We start from the raw sequence: 26506 nt of genomic DNA, 5'->3' as shown, positions 1-26506 counted from the left end.
ACGTACATACCCCAACCAGAAGCCATGGATTACAGGCAACATCCGCACTGAGCTAAAGGCTAGAGCTGCCGCTTTCAAGGAGCGGGACTCTAACCCGGAAGCTTAGAAGAAATCCTGCTATGCCCTCCGACGAACCATCAAACAGGCAAAGCTTCAATACAGGACTAAGATTGAATCATACTACACCGGCTCTGACGCTCGTCAGATGTGGCAGAGCTTGCAAACCATTACAGACTACAAAAAGGGAAGCACAGCTGAGAGCTGCCCAGTAACATGAGCCTTCCAGATGAGCTAAACTACTCCTATGCTCGCTTCGAGGCAAATAACACTGAAACATGCATGAGAGCACCAACCGTTCCGGAAGACTGTGATCACGGTCTCTGCAGCCGATGTCAGTAAGACCTATAAACAGGTCAACATTCACAAGGCTGCAGGGCCAGACGGATTACCAGGATGTGTACTGCGAGCATGCGCTGATGAAATGGCAAGTGTCTTCACTGACATTTTCAACCTGTCCCTGTCGGAGTCTGTAATACCAACAAGTTTCAAGCAGAGCACCATAGTGCCTGTTCCCAAGAACACTAAGGTAACCTGCCTAAATGACTACCGACCCGTAGCACTCATGAAGTGCTTTGAAAGGCTGGTCATGGCTCACAACACCATCATCCCAGAAACCCTAGACCCACTCCAATTTGCATACCGCCCCAACAGATTCACAGATGATGCAATCTCTTTTGCACTCCACACTACCCTTTCCCACCTGGACAAAAGGAACGCCTATGTGAGAATGCTATTCATTGACTACAGCTCAGCGTTCAACACCATAGTGCCCTCAAAGCTCATCAATAAGCTAAGGACCATGGGACTAAACACCTCCCTCTACAACTGGATCCTGGACTTCCTGATGGGCCACCCCCAGGTGGTAAGGGTAGGTAACAACACATCCGCCACGCTGATCCTCAACACAGGGGCCCCTCCTGTACTCCCTGTTCCCTCATGACTGCACGGCCAGGCATGACTCCAACACCATCATTAAATTTGCAGATGACACAACAGTGGGAGGCCTGATCACCAGTGGGAGGCCTGATCACCAGCCTATAGGGAGGAGGTCAGAGACCTGGCCGTGTGGTGCCAGGACAACAACCTCTCCCTCAACGTGATCAAGACAAAGGAGATGATTGTGGACTACAGGAAAGAGAGGACCGAGCACGCCCCCATTCTCATCGACGGGGCTGTAGTGGAGCAGGTTGAGAGCTTCAAGTTCCTCGGTGTCCACATCACCAACAAACTAACATGGTCCAAGCACACCAAGACAGTCGCGAAGAGGGCACGACAAAACCTATTCCCCCTCAGGAGACTGAAAAGATTTGGCATGGGTCCTCAGATCCTCAAAAGGTTCTACAGCTGCACCATCGAGAGCATCCTGACTGGTTGCATCACTGCCTGGTATGGCAACTGCTCGGCCTCCGACCGCAAGGCACTACAGAGGGTAGTGAGTACAGCTCAGTACATCACCAGGGCCAAGCTTCCTGCCATCCAGGACCTCTATACCAGGCGGTGTCAGAGGAAGGCCCTAAAAATTGTCAAAGACTCCAGCCACAAGAGTCATAACCTGTTCTCTCTGATACCGCACGGCACGCGGTACCGTAGCGCCAAGTCTAGGTCCAAGAGGCTTCTAAACAGCTTCTACCCCCAAGCCATAAGACTCCTGAACACCTAATTAAATGGCTACCAAGACTATTTGCATTGCCCTTTTACACAGCTACTACTCTGTTATTATCTATGCATAGTCACTTTAATAACTCTACCTACATGTACATATTACCTCAACTAACCGGTGCCCTGCACATTGACTCTGTACCGGTATCCCCCGTATATAGTCTCACTATCATTATTTTACTACTGCTCTTTAATTACTTGTTACTTTTATCACTTATTCTTATCCATTTTTTTTTTAAACTGCATTGTTGGTTAGGGGCTCGTAAGTAAGCATTTCACTGTAAGGTCTACCTACACCTGTTGTATTCAGCATTTCACTGTAAGGTCTACCTACACCTGTTGTATTCAGCATTTCACTGTGAGGTCTACACCTGTTGTATTCAGCATTTCACTTTAAGGTCTGTCAACACCTGTTGTATTCAGCATTTCACTGTAAGGTCTACCTACACCTGTTGTATTCAGCATTTCACTGTAAGGTCTACTACACCTGTTGTATTCAGCATTTCACTGTAAGGTCTACTACACCTGTTGTATTCAGCATTTCACTGTAAGGTCTACTACACCTGTTGTATTCAGCATTTCACTGTGAGGTCTACCTACACCTGTTGTATTCAGCATTTCACTGTGAGGTCTACTACACCTGTTGTATCTGGCGCATGTGACTAATACCATTTTATTTAGATTTGACCATGTCCATCCTAGCTCGTTCATCAACGTCTTCATCGTAATTTCGGATCGCCTATTATCCACTCGTCGTCCCCTTAAGCCATAATTTGTACATCTCAATTGTCAGTAGAAACCACATTTGTTTAAGCAAGTCAGCCATATCAGCTATGTTTTTTGAAAGGCAGTGAATGAGGCTTGTTAGGTTCTAATTATTCAGAGTAAATAATTCACGGACACTAGAGAAGCTTAACCAAGTTTAATTCTTCCCAAAGGTTCGTTACAGCTGTAATTCAGACAAAAACATGTTCCCACCACCACTAGTAGATATACACTCCACTTTAGACACCCCTCCTTCTCTCCAATCCTTACATCTTATGGTTCCACAGGAAGAGGGTAACAGGATACTAAACCCTTATTACTCCCTTCAGGGGATCTGGCCTGACCTCTTGAACTCAACCCCTCCTTCGCCTAATCCACAGATGTCCATCCGCTTCCCCTATAGCGATCCTGTGATCTCCTCCCGTCCACCCAACACATTCCAAAGCCATCTGTCTTTCTACAGAGACCCATTACCTTCGGACATAAAGCCAGTCTCTTTTTATACACTAAGCGTCTGATCTATGATGTCTTTAATATCTCAATGTTCAAAGTTTACCACGAATCCAACAGGCTGAATGAACTGTTTCGCTGCCAGACAAGGCGCCGCTGATAGCCAGGTGTAGCAGTGGTAAGGTGTTGTTCCTTAACAGTTTGTGGGCCCCGCTTGTCACCATAATAGTGCAATTAATGTGTTGTTTAGTGTTGCGCAGTGGCTTTGCTGGCATGCATCTAAAAACTGGTCTCCCCTTTGCCCCACCAAGATTTACAGGCTAAAATTGTCAAACACTGAAAGCCCTGATGCCCTACACTTTGGTGAAGCCCAATAGATAAAGTATGTTAAACTCTGGTTGACATTTGAGAAAAAAAATTGTAGTTATGCTGAGCTTATAAAAATGTACCTCAATTTACCTCCAAAAGACTTTAGGACCGTCAACTGTCCGAGCTCCCCAGGAAGTATCCCGTCCACCAGAAGCAGTGAGTTCAGATCAGTCTGATTAGCTGCTCGGACTCAGAGGGGGACCAGTTTGAGGTAGGCTATACCGTCCTAAAGTGTTAAAAAGTACATCTCTCCCATTTATAACACTGCACTAATCCATCACAATGTTCTCCCAGTAAAGTGTAACCTGTGTGTTTGCTTGTTGACGTCAGTCTCCTAACCTCTAACACTGCTGCTGTTCTCCAGGATCTAGGGGTTCTGCCCAACACCCAGATCCACCTGATGTTCTCCAGGACCTAGGGGTTCTGCCCAACACCCAGACCCACCTGATGTTCTCCAGGACCTAGGGGTTCTGCCCAACACCCAGACCTGGATCCACCTGATGTTCTCCAGGACCTAGGGGTTCTGCCCAACACCCAGACCCACCTGATGTTCTCCAGGACCTAGGGGTTCTGCTCAACACCCAGACCTGGATCCACCTGATGTTCTCCAGGACCTAGGGGTTCTGCCCAACACCCACCTAATGTTCCCCAGGACCTAGGGGTTCTGCCCAACACCCAGACCTGGATCCACCTGATGTTCTCCAGGACCTAGGGGTTCTGCCCAAAACCCAGACCCACCTGATGTTCTCCAGGACCTAGGGGTTCTGCCCAACACCCTGACATGGATCCACCTGATGTCCTCCATTACCTGTTCTCCAGGACCTAGAGGTTCTACCCAACACCCAGACCCACCTGATGTTCTCCAGGACCTAGGGGTTGTGCCCAACACCCAGACCCACCTGATGTTCTCCAGGACCTAGGGGTTCTGCCCAACACCCAGACCTGGATCCACCTGATGTTCTCCAGGACCTAGGGGTTCTGCCCAACACCCAGACATGGATCCACCTGATGTTCTCCGGGACCTAGGGGTTCTGCCCAACACCCAGACCCACCTGATGTTCCCCAGGATCTAGGGGTTCTGCCCAACACCCAGACCTGGATCCACCTGATGTCCTCCATTACCTGTTCTCCGGGCGCCGTGGACGTCGATTAAGGCAGCCCCCCGCACCTCTGATTCAGAGGGGTTTAATGCAGAAGACACATTTCAGTTGAAGGCATTCAGTTGACTAGGTATCCCCCTTTCCCCTCCCAGGGTCTAATACATTACAGACGCAGCGTCTCTAGAGAACAGGAGACAACACTCATTTAAGAGCAGAAAATAGCTCCCTCATTGAGAGTCAAACTAAAAGCTTGAAAGGATTACATGCATTTCGCTACACCTGCAATAACATCTGCTAAACACGAGCATGTGACAAATAAAATTTGATTTGAAAAAGGACAAAGATGGTCCAAGAACTATCGATTTCCTGGGTTATATTTCCACAGTAGAACAAGTCATTTATTTCCATGTTGAAAAAAGAAGAGTACAAATAAAATGCCCGAGGTAGTTGATGTTTAGATGAAAACATAAACGACTGTCGGGAAATAACTCACCAACATCAGAGACAAGGTGAAAGGTCAAGGGGACAGTCTTGATTTAAGGGTTAAAGGCTCTGCATGGTCAATCCGATATGGCCGTACAGCAATTACTGCGATACGGCCTCTACAGAAGTCAGGGCATTCATGCTTCAGAGCTGTTGTGAAGGAAGTGATTTTGCATTTCTCCAGGAAGTCCCGCCCCCAACTACAGTCATCCAATCATGTCAAAACGGAGCTATACAGAGCTCCGCATGGTTACAAAATTTGTGAGGTGCACGGCGATGCGGTACGGAGCTTGATTTGGCCTCTGCAAGACTCCGGAAGTCATTTCTGGATCAAGCATAAATCTGCTTTTGGGGTGACAGTCTTGATGGCAGGGTAAGGGTGCCAGTCTTGATTGAAGGGTTGGGGTGACAGTCTTGATTGAAGGGTTGGGGTGACAGTCTTGATTGAAGGGTTGGGGTGACTTCAGGGGTCTTGGGTCTCCCAGACTTCATCATCGTAGTTGGGGATGGAGGTCTGGGAGTGGTCTCCAGGGTAACCATCTCCATCATTAGCATTCACAGCCAAGTCCATTGGGGTTCCCTGGAGGGGTTGTGACTGTGAGCAGGATGGTCCACTGTGTGTGTTCTCCTCCATGCTCTGGTCTTCTCCCACTTGTTGGGCTACAGACTGCTCAGCCACAGTCCCCAGGACCCCAGGGTTAGAGTTCAGCTGAGTTATGACATCAGGGTTTGAGGCTGCACCTGGCATCTCCTCAGGATGGACATCTTCATCATTCAAAATGTCCACCTCTGAAGGTCCCTGACAGACTGGTGGTTTCTGGGTACCTTCTAGTGATGACTTCACCTGGTCACCTTTTTCATCTGGACCAACCACAGAGGTAGCTGGGAGTAGAGCCCTCAAATCTACCTACCCTACCCTGTGCTTTGACCTCTTTCTCCCCTCTCTCTCCAGATGAAATCTCGCGTCTTGTGACGGCCGGCCGCCCAACAACCTGCCCACTTGACCCTATCCCCTCCTCTCTTCTCCAGACCATTTCCGGAGACCTTCTCCCCTTCCTCACCTCGCTCATCAACTCATCCTTGACCGCTGGCTACGTCCCTTCCGTCTTCAAGAGAGCGAGAGTTGCACCCCTTCTGAAAAAACCTACACTCGATCCCTCCGATGTCAACAACTACAGACCAGTATCCCTTCTTTCTTTTCTCTCCAAAACTCTTGAACGTGCCGTCCTTGGCCAGCTCTCCTGCCATCTCTCTCAGAATGACCTTCTTGATCCTAATCAGTCAGGTTTCAAGACTGGGCATTCAACTGAGACTGCTCTTCTCTGTGTCACGGAGGCTCTCCGCACTGCTAAAGCTAACTCTCTCTCCTCTGCTCTCATACTTCTAGACCTATCTGGTGCCTTTGATACTGTGAACCATCAGATCCTCCTCTCCACCCTCTCCGAGTTGGGCATCTCCGGCGCGGCCCACGCTTGGATTGCGTCCTACCTGACAGGTCGCTCCTACCAGGTGGCGTGGCGAGAATCTGTCTCCGCACCATGCGCTCTCACCACTGGTGTCCCCCAGGGCTCTGTTCTAGGCCCTCTCCTATTCTCGCTATACACCAAGTCACTTGGCTCTGTCATATCCTCACATGGTCTCTCCTATCATTGCTATGCAGACGACACACAATTAATCTTCTCCTTTCCCCCTTCTGATAACCAGGCGGCGAATCGCATCTCTGCATGTCTGTCAGACATATCAGTGTGGATGACGGATCACCAGCTCAAGCTGAACCTCGGCAAGACGGAGCTGCTCTTCCTCCCGGGGAAGGACTGCCCGTTCCATGATCTCGCCATCACGGTTGACAACTCCCTTGTGTCCTCCTCCCAGAGTGCTAAGAACCTCAGCATGACCCTGGACAACACCCTGTCGTTCTCCACTAACATCAAGGCGGTGACCCGATCCTGTAGGTTCATGCTCTACAACATTCGCAGAGTACGACCCTGCCTCACACAGGAAGCGGCGCAGGTCCTAATCCAGGCACTTGTCATCTCCCGTCTGGATTACTGCAACTCGCTGTTGGCTGGGCTCCCTGCCTGTGCCATTAAACCCCTACAACTCATCCAGAACGCCGCAGCCCGTCTGGTGTTCAACCTTCCCAAGTTCTTTCACGTCACCCCGCTCCTCCGCTCTCTCCACTGGCTTCCAGTTGAAGCTCGCATCCGCTACAAGACCATGGTGATTGCCTACGGAGCTGTGAAGGGAACGGCACCTCCATACCTTCAGGCTCTGATCAGGCCCTACACCCAAACAAGGGCACTGCGTTCATCCACCTCTGGCCTGCTCGCCTCCCTACCTCTGAGGAAGCACAGTTCCCGCTCAGCCCAGTCAAAACTGTTCGCTGCTCTGGCACCCCAATGGTGGAACAAGCTCCCTCACGACGCCAGGACAGCGGAGTCAATCACCACCTTCCGGAGACACCTGAAACCCCACCTCTTTAAGGAATACCTAGGATAGGATAAAGTAATCCTTCTAACCCCCCCTTAAAATATTTAGATGCACTATTGTAAAGTGGTTGTTCCACTGGATATCATAAGGTGAATGCACTATTTTGTAAGTCGCTCTGGATAAGAGCGTCTGCTAAATGACTTAAATGTAAATGTAAATGTAAATCATCTGCTCTTACTTCCTGTGTCTGTGGGTCAAGGTCACCTGTGGTCACTGTTCTGCCCCGAGTTCCATCCTGGTCCTGAGTTTGACCCTCCAGTACAAAAAAGTTGTTTCGGACAATGTAGCGAACACACTGCAGGAGCACGTTCCTCTCATGGCGGATGTTTGGGGCCAGTAACTGTAGAGGTCAGGGGTCATAGAACCATTCAGCAGGTTAAAAAAAATGCTAACAACACATGCTAACTACATTGACAATACAGACTTGAAAATGTTTAGCTTTTATCTCAACACTTTGTAAAATCAGTTGTGCCTTGTTGCCTCTTTCCCGGTGTCTTACCATCGCAAGCAGAGTGGCGCGGCGCTGTTGGGGGGTGTCCATGTTGTTTCGTCCTCCTCTCGCTCCTCTTCCTCTCCCCTGACCAGGTCTATGAGGACCAGACCCAGGCTGTGGTTCCCGGGGGGGCTCAGGGTAGGGTCTCTTAGCCCCAGATGAAGCACTGTTCTGGGGCTTGGCTGGCAGAGCCTTCAGCATTGCCTGGTTCTCCTTCAGCAGCTGACTGGTCCTCTGGATGGGCAGGACTGAAACACCACTAAGTTTACATCTCAACGTGTTGAGCAATGAAACTTAATGAAAGTAAAAATATTAAAACTAAAATGACAAGTAACAAGTCAAGCTTTAGACGTCATAGCATTTTAAAAGCTGTTTTTAGGTCTTTCAGATTCAACAACAAGTCCGTAGTAAAACAGTGGAATCATTGGCGACGTCTTCTGTTTGTTGCCTCCACACACACACACACACACACACACACACACACACACACACACACACAGACAGACAGACAGACAGAAAACAGGCCTCCACACGGGGGGGAAAAACAGGCAGCAGACATTTAAAGGAGGGACCACTGTAGAACGATCACACCCCGTGTGATGGTACGTGTGAAAGGGTTAAAGCTCACCTTGTGGTTCCTGGTCGCTGTCGCTCATGGAGCCGTAGCTGGCCATCAGAGATCCCAGCCCTGATGTAATTTGTTTAGGGGCCACAGTCACCCCACCTCCACTGACTGGCTCCTCTGTATCAGAGTCTACAGAGGTCAGAGTAAGGGTCAGAGTCAACAGGGGTTGTGTATACAGGAACAGACATTAGGACCTTTAAAAAGCTCGTCTCTGGCAGGTTCCTGGATCACTGACTGACCTGGGTCGCTGTTGGCAAGAGCCCCCAGGGGGTCTCCCTCCCTGGGGTACTGAGTGAGGGGTGGAGGCCTCTCCTTGGGGGTTTGAGTGGGGTGTGGTGGTCTCTCTGACTGATGAGGACCTGGTCTGGCCCATCTGCCACCTTCCACCACGCTGTCCACGCCCTCTACCCCTCATCCTCCTGACAACAGGACACACAGCATGTTGTAGCATGGCCTTAATAGTTCAGCTCATATCGGTCCCAACTATTCAGTGGAGGAAACTGGTGCATCAGTACAATATCATCCTGTTGTATTTGTAACCTAACTTGTACCAACCAATAAAAATAAATAAAATGTAGGAAGAAGAAAGTACACATACCCAAACTGAGCAGTTTCCAGCACCGCTCCAGTCTCCTCCCTGGCATCCATCACTTTCCTCCTCTTCTCCACATTCACCAGGGTTGGGTAGTTCCTGTACAGACAGAGACAAAGCTCTGGTGTGTGCTTTCTGATAGTGTCAAGTGACCTTGAAATTACTAAAAGGTGTCCCGCAAGGGTTGATTTTGGGACCCATCCTCTTTATATTAATAATATTGGTATATCTGCAAAAACCTGTAACATTCATCTATATGCTGATGACACTTATGTACGCTGCTGACCAGGCTGTTAGAGCCGCCGGCCAGGCCCGGCTGTTAGAGCCGCCCTGCTGCCGGCCAGGCCGTTAGAGCCGCCGGCCAGGCCGTTAGAGCCGCCGGCCAGGCCGTTAGAGCCGCCGGCCAGGCCGTTAGAGCCGCCGGCCAGGCCGTTAGAGCCGCCGGCCAGGCCGTTAGAGCCGCCGGCCAGGCCGTTAGAGCCGCCATCGGATTTGGTTACGTTGCAGAAAGCCCTTGTGGATTTGAAATTTGTCCTTCATGCGGGAAAAAACTAAATACATCTTGTTTTTTCTAATTCTCGTAGAGATATTTCAGATGGTTCACACATTTATGCATTAAATGGTCCCCTCATTGAGCAGCCTTGATGCATTGAATGGTCCTCTCATTGAGCAGGTTCCCAACTATAAATATTTGGGCTTTTGGATTAGCAAAAATGTGATGTAAAAATAAAAAGAGACAGATGAGCTGGTAAAGCTGAGATTCAAAGCTTTTTATAGAACTAGACCAGGCCTTTCCCTAAACAGAAAGCAGGCTGGACACTCAACTTTCCTGCAGCTCTTGATTATGGGGCTTCCCATTTACCAGAATGCAGCAGCCATTACTCTGGGATGCAGTGTTCACATTTTACCAGGTCAGTTGACTGAGAACACAGGTTTAATACTCATCAACACATCAGTTATCAGGTGGTCAGCTGGACCTCTAAATTCCAGTAGATCACTTCATTTCTCCCCTCTTGGTTAGAAAGCTCTGCTGTACAAGCTTCCAACATCTCATTTGTCTGTCAAAGTAGAAAAACACGAGGCACCAAACCCCCTCACAACTCGAGGTTCGGTGTCTCTACCAACCTCGGGAAATTAGCCTTTAGTTTCAAGGCCCCCCATGTTAGTTTCAAGGCCCCCCATGTTAGGAACAACTGACCATCCTCATTCCATCTTGAATCCCTGGTGCGAATAGGGCCGTTTAGGAGGCTGATGAGGAATACATTCACTCTGGTTTCTGAGTGTTTTGGTTGATTGTAATAATTAGTGTTATTGAAAAGTAGTGAATCTGAAACAGCTGTATCTGTTTCACTGAATGATGTTGAATTGTTTGTTCTCAGGTCACCATTGAGAATGAGACCCTGGTCTACCCTGAAAAAGAACCACTACAAAAATACCCTTAAAGCCAACAAAATACCTATACTGTCTATGCTTCTATAGACAGCTAACAAAACACCTGTCTATGCTTCTATAGACAGCTAACACAACACCTGTCTATGCTTCTATAGACAGCTAACACAACACCTGTCTATGCTTCTATAGACAGCTAACACAACACCTGTCTATGCTTCTATAGACAGCTAACACAACACCTGTCTATGCTTCTATAGACAGCTAACACAACACCTGTCTATGCTTCTATAGACAGCTAACACAACACCTGTCTATGCTTCTATAGACAGCTAACACAACACCTGTCTATGCTTCTATAGACAGCTAACACAACACCTGTCTATGCTTCTATAGACAGCTAACACAATACCTGTCTATGCTTCTATAGACAGCTAACAAAATACCTGTCTATGCTTCTATAGACAGCTAAAGATACTGGAGCAAAAACACACTGCTTTCGGAAAGTATCAGACCCCTTGACTTTTACCACGCTACAGCCGTATTCTAAAATGGATTAAATAAAAAAAAAACATTAAAAAAAGCTATCTACACAATATCCCTTGAAGGACAAAGCGAAAACAGGTGTTTAGATAAAATAAATACCTTATTTACATAAGTATTCAGACCCTTTGCAAGACTTGAAATTGAGCTCAGGTGCATCCTGTTTCCATTGATCATCCTTGAGATGTTTCTACAACTTGGGAGTCCATCTGTGGTAAATTCAATTGATTGGACATGATTTGAAAAGACACACACCTGTCTATATAAGGTCCCACAGTTGACAGTGCATGTCAGAGCAAAAACCAAGCCATGAGGTCGAAGGAATTGTCCGTAGAGCTCCAAGACAGGATTGTGTCGAGGCACAGATCTGGGGAAGGGACCAAAACATTTCTGTAGCATTGAAGGTCCCCAAGAACACAGTGGCCTCCATCATTCTTAAAAATGGAAGAAGTTTGGAACCACCAAGACTCTTCCTAGAGCTGGCCGCCCGACCAAACTGAGCAATCAGGGGAGAAGGGCCTTGTTCAGGGAGGTGACTAAAAACCAGATGGTCACTGACAGAGCTCTAGAGTTCCTCTGTGGAGATGAGAGAACCTTACAGAAGGACAACCATCTCTGCAGCACTCCACCAATCAGGCCTTTATGGTAGAGTAGCCAGACGGAAGACACTCCTCAGTAAAAGGCACATGACAGCCAGCTTGGAGTTTGCCAAAAGCCACCTAAAGACTCTCAGAACATGAGAAACAAGATTCTCTGGTCTGTTGAAACCAAGATTGAACCGTTTGGCCTGAATTCCAAGCATCACGTCAGGAGGAAACCTGGAACCACCCCTACGGTGAAGCATGGTGGTGGCAGCATCATGCTGTGGGATGTTTTTCAGAGGCAGGGACTGGGAGACTAGTCAGGATCGAGGGAAAGATGAGCGGAGCAAAGTACAGATAGATCCTTGCTGAAAACCTGCTCCAGAGCGCTCAGGACCTCAAATTGGGGCGAAGGTTCACCTTCCAACAGGACAACGACCCTAAGCACAAGACAACGCAGGATTGGCTTCGGGACAAGTCTCTGAATGTCGACCCACATTAGGTGTTGCCACCCCTGGGGTCATGGCAACACCTACTGTACATTACCCCCGGGTGGCAACACCTACTGTACATTACCCCCGGGTGGCAACAACTACTGTACATTACCCCCGGGTGGCAACACCTACTGTACATTACCCCCGGGTGGCAACACCTACTGTACAGTCTAAGTGATATCAATGGGTCTTTCTCTATTCTGAATGTTTTATACTGTTCAATTCAACCCCCCCAAATATTCTGCACTCATTTCCACAATGCCACGTAGGGCTGCATGATATGGGAAAACAATCTAGGCCTTATTTTTAACCAAATGTTGAAATTGCAATTTGACTTGTGATTTAGAGCATAACACCAGGGTGAAATGTTGGAATTAGAATGATTATTCAAATTCTATAGTTAGAATATAATATTGTGCACTTTGATTACAGTGTTTGATATAACAAATGAAAATGCCAGGGAGGAGATATAGTGACAGGGTAGGAACCAAAGTGTTGACAAGTGTTTCCTAGGAGACCCTATAATATTTGGCTACATTGAATGTTCTCTCTTAGCTACTTCATGTAGCTAACATATTCTTGCTTCGTGTTTTCCTCTGATTTAGAAGTTACAGTTGCACAAAAAATATGCAGATTTAGTTCTACACCATCACTGGTATTATCAGGCTGTATAGCTAGTTACGTTTGCTCTGACTCAGTACATTTGTTAGCTAGGTAGAAATTAGCATTAGCTAATAGTGTAATTACAGAACGCTAGTGGATTAATATTAAGAAGCAAAGTGGAAACAGCATTGTTGTCATCAACATTGCTGCATATCAAATCCAATTTTATTTGTCACATGCACCGAATACAACAGGTGCCGACCTTGGTTAAGGGCTTGTAAGCAAGCATTTCACTAACAATGCTTTAAGTTAAGAAAATAAATACAAATAAGTGTTAAGTAAAAAATAGATAAGTAAATAGAAAATAAAAGTAACAAATAATGAAACAGCAGCAGTAAAATAACAAGCGAGGCTCTATACTAGAGGTCAACCGATTATGATTTTTCAACGACGATACCGATTAAATCGGCCGATTTGTGTTTAAATATTCGTAATAATGACAATTACAACAATACTGAATGAACAATGAACACTTATTTTAACTTAATATAATACATAAAATCAATTTAGTCTCAAATAAATAATGAAACATGTTCAATTTGGTTTAAATAATGCAAAAACAGCGTGGGAGAAGTAAAAGTGCAATATGTGCCATGTAAAAAAAGCTAACGTTTAAGTTCCTTGCTCAGAACATGAGAACATATGAAAGCTGGTGGTTCCTTTTAACATGAGTCTTCAATATTCCCAGTTAAGAAGTTTTAGGTTGTAGTTATTATAGGACTATTTCTCTCTATACCATTTGTATTTCATAGACCTTTGACTATTGGATGTTCTTATAGGCACTATAGTATTGCCAGCCTAATCTCGGGAGTTGATAGGCTTGAAGTCATAAACAGCGCTGTGCTTCAAGCACAGCAAAGAGCTGCTGGTAAACGGAAGAAAGTGCTGTTTGAATGAATGCTTACGAGCCTGCTGCTGCCTACCACCGCTCAGTCAGACTGCTCTATCAAATCATAGACTTAGTTATAACGTAATAAACACACAGAATTACGAGCATTAATTCATTAATATGGTCAAATACGGCAACTATGATTTCGAAAACAAAACGTTTATTCTTTCAGTGAAATACGGAACCGTTCTGTATTTTATCTAATGGGTGGCATCCCTAAGTCTAAATATTGCTGTTACATTGCACAACCTTCAATGTTGTCATAATTATGTAAAATTCTGGCAAATTAATTACGGTCTTTGTTAGGAAGAAACGGTCTTCACACAGTTCACAACGAGCCAGGCGACCCAAACTGCTGCATATACCCTGACTCTGCTTACACTGAACGTAAGAGAAGTGACACAGTTCTCAACGAGCCAGGCGACCCAAACTGCTGCATATACCCTGACTCTGCTTACAGTGAAAGTAAGAGAAGTGACACAGTTCTCAACGAGCCAGGCGACCCAAACTGCTGCATATACCCTGACTCTACTTACACTGAACGTAAGAGAAGTGACAGCTTCATGTACCGCATTGATTATATGCAACGCAAGACAAGCTAGTTGAACTAGTAATATCAACCATGTGTAGTTAACTAGTGATTATGTTAAGATTGATTGTTTTTTATAAAGATAAGTTTAATGCTAGCTAGCAACTTACCATGGCTCCTTGCTGCCTGCACTCGCGTAACAGCCTGCCACGCAGTCTCCTCGTGGATTGCAATATAATCGGCATCCAAAAATGCCGATTACCGATTGTTATGAAAACTTGAAATCGGTCAAACTCTTATCTATACAGGGGGTACCGGTACAGAGTCAATGCGGAGGCTGTATACAGGGGGGGTACCGGTACCGAGTCAATGCGGAGGCTGTATACAGGGGGGGTACCGGTACAGAGTCAATGCGGAGGCTGTATACAGGGGGGGTACCGGTACAGAGTCAATGCGGAGGCTGTATACAGGGGGGGTACCGGTACAGAGTCAATGCGGAGGCTGTATACAGGGGGGGTACCGGTACAGAGTCAATGCGGAGGCTATATACAGGGGGGGTACCGGTACAGAGTCAATGCGGAGGCTATATACAGGGGGGTACCGGTACAGAGTCAATGCGGAGGCTATATACAGGGGGGTACCGGTACAGAGTCAATGCGGAGGCTATATACAGGGGGGTACCGGTACAGAGTCAATGCGGAGGCTATATACAGGGGGGTACCGGTACAGAGTCAATGCGGAGGCTATATACAGGGGGTACCGGTACAGAGTCAATGCGGAGGCTATATACAGGGGGGTACCGGTACAGAGTCAATGCGGAGGCTATATACAGGGGGGTACCGGTACAGAGTCAATGCGGAGGCTATATACAGGGGGGTACCGGTACAGAGTCAATGCGGAGGCTATATACAGGGGGGGTACCGGTACAGAGTCAATGCGGAGGCTATATACAGGGGGGGGTACCGGTACAGAGTCAATGCGGCGGCTATATACAGGGGGGTACCGGTACAGAGTCAATGTGGAGGCTATAAACAGGGGGTACCGGTATAGAGTCAATGTGGAGGCTATAAACAGGGGGTACCGGTACAGAGTCAATGTGGAGGCTATAAACAGGGGGTACCGGTACAGAGTCAATGTGGAGGCTATAAACAGGGGGTACCGGTACAGAGTCAATGTGGAGGCTATATACAGGGGGTACCGGTTGACCAAGCAGAGACTAAACACACGTGTCTCGTGGTCGAGGAACACGAGCCCCTTGAGTGACAGGGGGCGGGGCTAGGTCGGTGTAAAGCCGCATGGAGAGAGGCGAGAGATGACTCAAGTAGCAAAGTAAAGTATTAAAATTTACTTTAAACACAGCGCATTACATTTAACAAAGCAAACATTAAAATACTGTTATATTAGGTAAAGTAAAAACCCAAACCAGTCCATGCATCAACACCAGTACATGGTCAAATACAGTATTGCGCCCAGCCCTTCACTGTGGAGCCCCGAGCACCCGCCAACACGGCTGGTAAAATAGACATCTTACTACTGCCAAAACCTACCCAAATTTGGCAGGTGTTAATTTTAGGCCCTGATACTGGTGGTAACAGCACATTGTTCATATGGACCACAGAATAAGACCTAATCCAAAAGTAGTCATTTCCAGAGAAATTGAGGAAACAAAAGCATTGCTGATGAGTGACTGGATCTGACAGCAAAGCTTTACCATGTTTAACAACATACTACAGTACTGACCTGCGCCGCTCCTCTCTCCATTTAGAAATCTCCTCTGGAGTGTCCAGCTTGATTCTCTTTGCCCCTGGAGCATGATTCTATAGGAGACAGTACAGGAGGTTAAACGCGTGGTTCCAGACAGGAGGAGGAGGTTAAACGCGTGGTTCCAGACAGGAGGAGGAGGTTAAACGCGTGGTTCCAGACAGGAGGAGGAGGTTAAACGCGTGGTTCCAGACAGGAGGAGGAGGTTAAACGCGTAGTTCCAGACAGGAGGAGGTGGTTAAACACGTGGTTCCAGACAGGAGGAGGAGGTTAAACGCGTGGTTCCAGACAGGAAGAGGAGGTTAAACGCGTGGTTCCAGACAGGAGGAGGAGGTTAAACGCGTGGTTCCAGACAGGAGGAGGAGGTTAACCTGTTATGGCTAGGGGGCAGTATTTTCACGGCTGGATAAAAAAACATACCCGATTTAATCTGGTTACTACTCCTGCCCAGTAACTAGAATATGCATATAATTATTGGCTTTGGATAGAAAACACTCCAAAGTTTCTAAAACTGTTTGAATGGTGTCTGTGAGTATAACAGAACTCAAATGGCAGGTCAAAACCTGAGAGATTCCTTTACAGGAAGTGGCCTGTCTGACCATTTCTTGAACTTCTTTGCCATCTCTATCTTTTACAAAGGATCTCTGCTCTAACGTGACACTTCCTACGTCTTCCATGGGCGCTCAGAGCCCGGGAAAAAACAGAATGTCATCATCCCAGCCCCAGGCTGAAACACATTATCGCCTTTCTCAAGTGGCCGATCAAGGGACTGTGGGCTTAGGCGTGTGCCCTGGCCGCCCCCGTCTTTGTGATTTTTCCTCTGTTTGCCGAAAAAGGAGATTCCCGGTCGGAATATTATCGCTTTTTTACGAGATAAATTGCATAAAAATTGATTTTAAACAGCGGTTGACATGCTTCGAAGTACGGTAATGGAATATTTAGAATTTTTTTGTCACGAATTGCGCCATGCTCGCGACCCTTCTTTACCATTCGGATAGTGTCTGGGACGCACGAACAAAACGCCGCTATTCGGATATAACGATGGATTATTTTGGACCAAACCAACATTTGTTATTGAAGTAGCAGTCCTGGGAGTGCATTCTGACGATGACAACAAAAGGTAATCAAACTTTTATAATAGTAAATCTGATATTGGTGAGTGCTAAACTTGCCGGGTGTCTAAATAGCTAGCCCGTGATGGCTGGGCTATGTACTTAGAATATTGCAAAATGTGCTTTCACCAAAAAGCTATTTTAAAATCGGACATATCGAGTGCATAGAGGAGGTCTGTATCTATAATTCTTAAAATAATTGTTATGCTTTTTGTGAACGTTTATCGTGAGTAATTTAGCAAACTGTTAGTAAATTCCCCGGAAGTTTGCGGGGGGTATGCTAGTTCTGAACGTCACATGCTAATGTAAAAAGCTGTTTTTTGATATAAATATGAACTTGATTGAACAAAACATGCATGTATTGTATAACATAATGTCCTAGGTGTGTCATCTGATGAAGATCATCAAAGGTTAGTGCTGCATTTAGCTGTCTTCTGGGTTTTTGTGACATTATATGCTAGCTTGAAAAATGGGTGTCTGATTATTTCTGGCTTGGTACTCTGCTGACATAATCTAATGTTTTGCTTTCGCTGTAAAGCCTTTTTGAAATCGGACAGTGTGGTTAGATAAAGGAGAGTCTTGTCTTTAAATGGCTGTGAAATAGTCATATGTTTGAAAAATTGAAGTTTTTGTATTTTTGAGGAATTTGTAATTCGCGCCACGCCTATCATTGGATATTGGAGCAGGTGTTCCGCTAGCGGAACGTCTAGATGTAAGAGGTTAAACGCGTGGTTCCAGACAGGAAGAGGAGGTTAAACGCGTGGTTCCAGACAGGAAGAGGAGGTTAAACGCGTGGTTCCAGACAGGAAGAGGAGGTTAAACGCGTGGTTCCAGACAGGAAGAGGAGGTTAAACGCGTGGTTCCAGACAGGAAGAGGAGGTTAAACGCGTGGTTCCAGACAGGAAGAGGAGGTTAAACGCGTGGTTCCAGACAGGAAGAGGAGGTTAAACGCGTGGTTCCAGACAGGAAGAGGAGGTTAAACGCGTGGTTCCAGACAGGAAGAGGAAGAGGAGGTTAAACGCGTGGTTCCAGACAGGAAGAGGAGGAGGAGGTTAAACGCGTGGTTCCAGACAGGAAGAGGAGGAGGAGGTTAAACGCGTGGTTCCAGACAGGAAGAGGAGGAGGAGGTTAAACGCGTGGTTCCAGACAGAAAGAGGAGGAGGAGGTTAAACGCGTGGTTCCAGACAGGAAGAGGAGGAGGAGGTTAAACGCGTGGTTCCAGACAGGAAGAGGAGGAGGAGGTTAAACGCGTGGTTCCAGACAGGAAGAGGAGGAGGAGGTTAAACGCGTGGTTCCAGACAGGAAGAGGAGGTTAAACGCGTGGTTCCAGACAGGAAGAGGAGGTTAAACGCGTGGTTCCAGACAGGAAGAGGAGGAGGAGGTTAAACGCGTGGTTCCAGACAGAAAGAGGAGGAGGAGGTTAAACGCGTGGTTCCAGACAGAAAGAGGAGGAGGAGGTTAAACGCGTGGTTCCAGACAGGAAGAGGAGGTTAAACGCGTGGTTCCAGACAGGAAGAGGAGGTTAAACGCGTGGTTCCAGACAGGAAGAGGAGGTTAAACACGTGGTTCCAGACAGGAAGAGGAGGTTAAACGCGTGGTTCCAGACAGGAAGAGGAGGTTAAACGCGTGGTTCCAGACAGGAAGAGGAGGTTAAACGCGTGGTTCCAGACAGGAAGAGGAGGTTAAACGCGTGGTTCCAGACAGGAAGAGGAGGTTAAACACATGGTTCCAGACAGGAAGAGGAGGTTAAACACATGGTTCCAGACAGGAAGAGGAGGTTAAACACATGGTTCCAGACAGGAAGAGGAGGTTAAACACATGGTTCCAGACAGGAAGAGGAGGTTAAACACATGGTTCCAGACAGGAAGAGGAGGAGGAGTTTAAACACATGGTTCCAGACAGGAAGAGGAGGAGGAGTTTAAACACATGGTTCCAGACAGGAAGAGGAGGAGGAGTTTAAACACATGGTTCCAGACAGGAGGAGGAAGAGGAGGTTAAACACATGGTTCCAGACAGGAGGAGGAAGAGGAGGTTAAACACATGGTTCCAGACAGGAGGAGGAGGAGGTTAAACACATGGTTCCAGACAGGAGGAGGTTAAACACATGGTTCCAGACAGGAGGAGGTTAATGCTTCCCTCTATTCATGTATAGAAGCAACACTGACTGACAGTTGTGGCTGCTTTGTGTGATGTATTGGTCTCCACCTTCTTGACGTTTGTGCTGTTGACTGTGCCCAGTAATGTTTGTACCATGTTGTGTTGCCGCCTTGATATGTTGTCGTCTTAGGTCTCTATGTAGTGTTGTCTCTCTTGTGATGTGTGTTTCATCATATTTATATTGTATTTATTTTTAATCCCAGGCCCCAGTAGGAGGCCTTTTGCTAGGCCGTCATTGTAAATAAGAATTTGTTCTTAACCGACTTGCCTAGTTAAATAAAGGTTAAATAAAATATATACAGGAAGAGGTTAATGCTTGGTTCTATATAGATGAGAGGGGTTGATGGGTAATAGCTGAGGCTGGCGGTCTACTTACATTTTTCCAGTCAATGTTGACCAGCTTCTCATGAGCAGTGAAGCTGCAGTCTTCAACCAAGCACTAGAAAACAGAAGTCGCTTTTACTAAAGGTAGACTGACACAATGCGTTGCCTGTTTTACTAAAGGTAGACTGACACAATGCTTTGCCTGTTTTACTAAAGGTAAACTAACAACGGAAATGCTTTCTCTGGAACAGGCCCAGATCCCTGTGATTTGCATGAAGAGGAGGCGGAGAAAAAAGGGCAGTAGGGCGATCGCCTAAATTCATAGGCGATCGAATAAACCCCCACTTCCTTCCATTCTGCTAGCAAACTTGCAATCTTTGGACTATAAAATCGACGAGTTACGCAAAAGATTAAACTACCAAAATGACATTCACAACTGTAATATCTTATGCTTCACAGAGACGTGGCTGAACGACGACACTATCAACACACAGCTGGCTGGTTATACGATGCACCGGCAGGATAGAACAGCGGTGTCTGGAATAAAAAATAAAATAAAATAAACTCTGGACCACCTTTACTCCACCCACAGAGACGCATACAAAGCTCTCCCTCGCCCTCCATTTGCCAAATCTGACCATAATTCTATCCTCATGATTCATGCAAAAATTCAAGCAGGAAGCACCAGTAACTAGATCAATAAAAAAAAAATTAAAAAGTGGTCAGATGACATGCTAAGCTGCAGGACAGTTTTGCAAGCAGAATGGAATATGTTACGGGATTCCTCCGATGCCATTGAGGAGGACACCACATCAGTCATTGTTCATCAACAAGTGCATTGATGACGACGTCACCACAGTGACCGTACGTACAAACCCCAACCAGAAGCCATGGATTACAGGCAACATCCGCACTGAGCTAAAGGCTAGAGCTAACGCTTTCAAGGAGCGGGACTCTAACCCGGAAGCTTAGAAGAAATTCCACTATGCCCTCCGACGAACCATCAAAACAGGCAATTCTTCAATACAGGACTATGATCAAATCGTACTACACCGGCTCTGATGCTCGTCGGATGTGGCAGAGCTGGCAAACCATTACAATCTACAAAAAGGGAAGCACAGCCGAGAGATGCCCAGTGACATGAGCTAAACTACTTCTATGCTCGCGTCGAGGCAAATAAGAACAAAACATGCATGAGAACACCAGCTGTTCTGGAAGACCGTGATCACGCTCTCCGCAGCCGGTGAGTAAGACCGATAAACAGATCAACATTCACAAGGCCGCAGGGCCAGGCGGATTACCAGGACGTGTACTGCGTGCATGAGCTGACCAACTGGCAAGTGTCCTCACTGACATTTTCATCCTCTCCCTGTCCGAGTCTGTAATACAAACAAGTTTCAAGCAGAGCACCATAGTCCCTGTGCCCAAGAACACTAAGGTAACCTGCCTAAATGACTACAGACCCATAGCACTCACATATGTAGCCATGAAGTGCTTTGAAAGGCCGGTCATGGCTCACAACACCATCATCCCAGAAACCCTAGACCCACTCCAATTAGCATACCGCCCCAACAGATCCACAGATGATGCAATCTCGATTGCACTCCACACTGCCCCTTTCCCACCTGGACTAAAGGAACACCTACGTGAGAATGCTATTCATTGACTACAGCTCAGCGTTCAACACCATAGTGCCCTCAAAGCTCATCACTAAGCTAAGGAACCTGGGACTAAACACCTCCCTCTGCAACTGGATCCTGGACTTCCTGACGGGCCGCCCCCAGGTGGTGAGGGTAGGTAACTACAAATCTGCCACGCTGATCCTCAACACAGGGGCCTCTCAGGGGTGCAGGCTCAGTCCCCTCCTGTACTCCCTGTTCCCTCATGACTGCACGGTCAGGCACGACTCCAACACCATCATTAAATTTGCAGATGACACAACAGTGGTAGGCCTGATCACCGACAATGACGAGACAGCCTATAGGGAGGTCAGAGACCTGGCCGTGTGGTGCCAGGACAACAATCTCTCCCTCAACGTGATCAAGACAAAGGAGATTATTGTGGACTACAGGAAAAAGAGGACCGAGCACACCCCCATTCTCATCGACGGGGCTGCAGTGGAACAGGTTGAGAGCTTCAAGTTCCTTGGTGTCCACGTCAACAAACTAACATGGTCCAAGCACACCAAGACAGTCGTGAAGAGGGCACGACAAAACCTATTCCCCATCAGGAAACAAAAGATTTGGCATTGGTCCTCAGATCTTCAAAAGGTTCTACAGCTGCACCATCGAGAGCATTCTGACTGGTTGCATCACTTCCCGGTATGGCAACTGCTCGGCCGCCGACCGCAAGGCACTACAGAGGGTAGGGAGTACGGCTCAGTACATCACCGGGGCCAAGCTCCCTGCCATCCAGGACCTCTATACCAGGCGGTGTCAGAGGAAGGCCCTACAAATTGTCAAAGACTCCAGCCACCCTAGTCAGACTGTCCTCTCTGCTACCGCACGGCAAGCGGTACCGGAGCACCAAGTCTAGGTCCAAGAGGCTTCTAAACGACTTGTACCCTCAAGCCATAAGACTCCTGAACACCTAATTAAATGGCTACCAAGACTATTTGCATTGCCCCCCCCCCCTCTCTGTTATTAACCATGCATAGTCACTTTAATAATAACTTTACCTACATATTACCTCAACTAACCGGTGCCCCCGCACATTGACTCTGTACCGGTACCCCCCTGTATATAGTCTCACTATTGTTATTTTACTGCTGCTCTTTAATTACTTGTTACTTTTATTTCTTATCCATATTTTATTTATTTTTTTAACTGCATTGTTGGTTAGGGGCTCGTAAGTAAGCATTTCACTCAGGTCTACTACACCTGTTGTAGTCGGCATTTCACTCAGGTCTACTACACCTGTTGTAGTCGGCATTTCACTCAGGTCTACTACACCTGTTGTAGTCGGCATTTCACTCAGGTCTACTACACCTGTTGTAGTCGGCATTTCACTCAGGTCTACTACACCTGTTGTAGTCGGCATTTCACTCAGGTCTACTACACCTGTTGTAGTCGGCATTTCACTCAGGTCTACTACACCTGTTGTAGTCGGCATTTCACTAAGGTCTACTACACCTGTTGTAGTCGGCATTTCACTAAGGTCTACTACACCTGTTGTAGTCGGCATTTCACTAAGGTCTACTACACCTGTTGTAGTCGGCATTTCACTAAGGTCCACACCTGTTGTAGTCGGCATTTCACTAAGGTCCACACCTGTTGTAGTCGGCATTTCACTAAGGTCCACACCTGTTGTAGTCGGCATTTCACTAAGGTCCACACCTGTTGTAGTCGGCATTTCACTGAGGTCCACACCTGTTGTACTCGGCTCATGTGACTAATACCCTGATGACCTAGTATGATGTCATTACATTCGGTTCATCACCTCGTGTCGAATCAGAATCATTCGATGATGAGAATCAGTTACCTTGACATGTTCAGAGACGTGTTGGTCGTACTTGTCTTGGTTTTTGAAGCCTCGGTCACACGGGTCACAGAAATGGGAAAACTCTGATTCTTTTTTATTTTTCTGCTGGAAAGAAAACACAACATTTGAACCGATTACACTGAAATCAGTCAGTCACCCTATTGGAGTGTTCCCCTGTCTGAGACAGGGAGGGCCAACTGAAGGGGGCCACAGTGGGTCTGTGGACCAACATCCATGAAGGGGATGAGATGGGTTAAAGAAGTGTTTTTAAGCCTTGAGACATGGATTGTGTATGTGTGCTTTTCAGAGGGTGAACGGGCAAGACAAAATAGTCGGTGCCAGGCTCACAGGTTGGTGTCAAGAAATGCAACGCTGCAGGGTTTTTCACTCAACCGTTTCCTGTGTATATAAAGAATTGTCCACCACCCAACTTGACAACTATGGGAAGCTCAATATTATAAACGAGTTCTTAATGTTTATACACTCAGTGTACTTTGTACCCCTCATTTACTCAAGTGTTAGCATTATTTTGGCAGTTACCTGTAGATATATCAGACCTGGTTTTTGGTTTGAGGGTGGATTTACTACCTTTTTCCCATGGTTGTTGGGACGACCATAGTCATGCCTTCTGCCTCCATGTCCACGATGGAAGTTCTGGCCTGTGGGTCAAAGGTCAATACAACAATATTATGACTTGCCGCCTACGGCTGGGTGCAGTTCAGTCATCACCAATCTGACACTTCTGTTCTGTTAATGATGCAGGAGAAGAGAACCAGCATCTCCTCTGGCCAGATACTGGTTCAACCCAGACCTGAACCAGCATCTCCTCTGCCCAGATACTGGTTCAACCCAGATACTGGTTCAACCCAGACCGGAACCAGCATCTCCTCTGCCCAGATACTGGTTCAACCCAGACCTGAACCAGCGTCTCCTCTGCCCAGATACTGGTTCAACCCAGACCTGAACCAACATCTCCTCTGCTCAGATACTGGTTCAACCCAGATACTGGTTCAACCCAGACCGGAACCAGCATCTCCTCTGCCCAGATACTGGTTCAACCCAGACCTGAACCAACATCTCCTCTGCTCAGATACTGGTTCAACCCAGACCTGAACCAGCATCTCCTCTGCCCTGATACTGGTTCAACCCAGACCTGAACCAGCATCTCCTCTGTACAGATACTGGTTCAACCCAGACCTGAACCAACATCTCCTCTGCCCTGATACTGGTTCAACCCAGACCTGAACCAGCATCTCCTCTGTACAGATACTGGTTCAACCCAGACCTGAACCAGCATCTCCTCTGCCCTGATACTGGTTCAACCCAGACCTGAACCAGCATCTCCTCTGTACAGATACTGGTTCAACCCAGACCTGAACCAGCATCTCCTCTGCCCTGATACTGGTTCAACCCAGACCTGAACCAGCATCTCCTCTGCCCTGATACTGGTTCAACCCAGACCTGAACCAGCATCTCCTCTGTACAGATACTGGTTCAACCCAGCCCAAATGATAGATGTACATTATACAGGGCCAAGCTTGGTCAGCCCTACAGACCTAACCAACTAAATGGCGTCATGGGGGTTTACTTCAATAGACCTGATTGGTAAAGGTAACAGTAGTCCACCAGGGGCTCTCAGCCAGGCACGTGTCAACCTATGGACCGTGTAAAGAAGCCTCTTTACCAGGCCGCTGCTAGAACCAGAACTCTCCTAGTTAGTATAATACTCACCATATGAGCCTCTGGGTCGACCTGGACCGGGGCCGCCGTTCCAGTGTTCTCCCTGGCCGTTATATCTCCACGGCTCGGACGGTGGCTCGTACCAGTTCCACATAACGGGCTGGAAGTTGCTCGGAGGTGGAAGGAACGTCGGCGGTCTCACCATCGAACCCGGAGGAGGAGAGACAAAGTTCGGCGGAGGGTAGCTTCCAAAATCATTCATGATGTAGGTGGCGCCTCTTCTTCAATGTGTTGTCGATTAAATCCGTTTGTATAAATGTTTGTCTAGCTACGACCACTGAGGTATAACTAGAACAGCTACAACATGTGTGTTTCTGCTCCAGTTGCTGCATTCACGTCCTAGTTGAAACTAGGAAACTGTGAAATTTCCGACTATACAACTACTGGTGGTACTTATATACACGTACCGCTTTCAATCAGTCAGCCAGTCGGACAATTCTGAGTTTCCTAGTTCCGACGTGCACATGAACGCGACAAGTTTACGTCTGCAAAGCGTGTTCACCAGACAACGTCATATCCGCTAGTTTACGCCAACCAAAAACAATTCAATAATATCATTATTTGAAGTAACAACGACTTAGGTATAATGAAAATTTACCATAAACCATGTAGTTTATGAAACCAAACTCATGTAGAATTATATCTGCCCAATGTACATAGTGACTGAACACTGGTCACTTTAATAAGATTTACATACTGTTTTACCCACTTCATATGTATATACTGTATTCTAATCAAGGCTCATCCCATAGAGCCCCACTGTAGAGGTGTCATTATACTGTCTACTTCATATGTATATCCAGTATTCTAATCAAGGCTCATCCCATAGAGCCTCACTGTAGAGGACTGCTGTCCAGTTCATATGTATATACTGTATTCTAGTCCTGGTTCATCCTATATAACTACTGCTGTCCACTTCATATGTATATCCAGTATTCTAATCAAGGCTCATCCCATAGAGCCCCACTGTAGAGGTGTCATTATATATAACTACTGCTGTCCACTTCATATGTATATCCAGTATTCTAATCAAGGCTCATCCCATAGAGCCCCACTGTAGAGGTGTCATTATATATAACTACTGCTGTCTACTTCATATGTATATCCAGTATTCTAATCAAGGCTCGTCCCATAGAGCCCCACTGTAGAGGTGTCATTATACCCATAAAACCTAACGGTCAAAGAGGTTCATCCTATATAACTACTGCTGTCCACTTCATATGTATATCCAGTATTCTAATCAAGGCTCGTCCCATAGAGCCCCACTGTAGAGGTGTCATTGCCATAAAACCTAACGGTCAAAAAGGGAAATGGTTCCAATGGTTTTTCCACCATTGATTTTTCCCATAGAGGATTATAGAAACACTTTAAAATAGGGGCTGTGTTTCTTGTATGCTTACCCTGGCATTACGTTTTCATAACCATCTAAATCTCTCTCGGACAAGGTGATTTTAATCAATATGTTAGTCTCAATTTACTCTCAGATTCGAAAATAGTAATTATCATCAAAGCAGACATCATGCAAAACTGCAAATGCCTGCAAGCTCCTGCAAGTCATCCCTCGCTGACATCTTTGCTAACAGGTATTGTGTCAATTTAAAATGGTACAAGACAGTTCACAGAATTGTCCATTTAAAAATGTGGCCAATTTATTCATTACTACATTTAGCTAACATTAGATAGTTAATCCAGAGATTCTTACCTTTGATTCTGTAGTCTCGTCCAGATCATCATGGTATTTGTAGTTCTTTATGATAG

At 46.7% G+C, this 26506-nt stretch overlaps 1 protein-coding gene and 1 long non-coding RNA gene across 4 annotated transcripts; both read right to left on the bottom strand.

The window, feature by feature from the left end:
* Nucleotides 1–2626: 2626 nt before the first annotated feature.
* Nucleotides 2627–6030, bottom strand: LOC123728213 (uncharacterized). The gene is made up of 2 exons (XR_006760086.1): nucleotides 3959–6030; nucleotides 2627–3864 (listed from the first exon to the last, which is right to left on the bottom strand). It is a non-coding gene; the product is annotated as an uncharacterized lncRNA (long non-coding RNA).
* Nucleotides 6031–7305: 1275 nt separating this feature from the next.
* On the bottom strand, nucleotides 7306–26392 carry LOC106575932 (nuclear FMR1 interacting protein 1-like). Of its 3 annotated transcripts, XM_045699665.1 has the most exons (11): nucleotides 24740–26389; nucleotides 23597–23667; nucleotides 23009–23113; nucleotides 19581–19643; nucleotides 15915–15991; nucleotides 9093–9185; nucleotides 8734–8913; nucleotides 8498–8623; nucleotides 7876–8117; nucleotides 7555–7716; nucleotides 7306–7349 (listed from the first exon to the last, which is right to left on the bottom strand). In XM_045699665.1, the coding sequence occupies exons 1-8, from the start codon at nucleotides 24948–24950 to the stop codon at nucleotides 8617–8619; spliced, it is 807 nt and encodes a 268-aa protein (XP_045555621.1). In that variant the 5' UTR covers nucleotides 24951–26389; the 3' UTR covers nucleotides 7306–7349; nucleotides 7555–7716; nucleotides 7876–8117; nucleotides 8498–8616. The 3 variants fall into 3 exon arrangements, with proteins under 3 accessions (XP_045555621.1, XP_014008158.1, XP_014008157.1); XM_014152683.2 differs by lacking the exon at nucleotides 7306–7349 and having other exon boundaries at nucleotides 7413–7716; nucleotides 23009–23110; nucleotides 24740–26392; XM_014152682.2 differs by lacking the exon at nucleotides 7306–7349 and having other exon boundaries at nucleotides 7413–7716.
* Nucleotides 26393–26506: the final 114 nt, after the last annotated feature.

Source organism: Salmo salar, chromosome ssa17 (genome assembly GCF_905237065.1).
Source record: "Salmo salar chromosome ssa17, Ssal_v3.1, whole genome shotgun sequence".
Classification (NCBI taxonomy): domain Eukaryota; kingdom Metazoa; phylum Chordata; class Actinopteri; order Salmoniformes; family Salmonidae; genus Salmo; species Salmo salar.
Note: the sequence above shows the minus strand (reverse complement) of the source record. Positions and strands in the feature narration are given on the sequence as shown.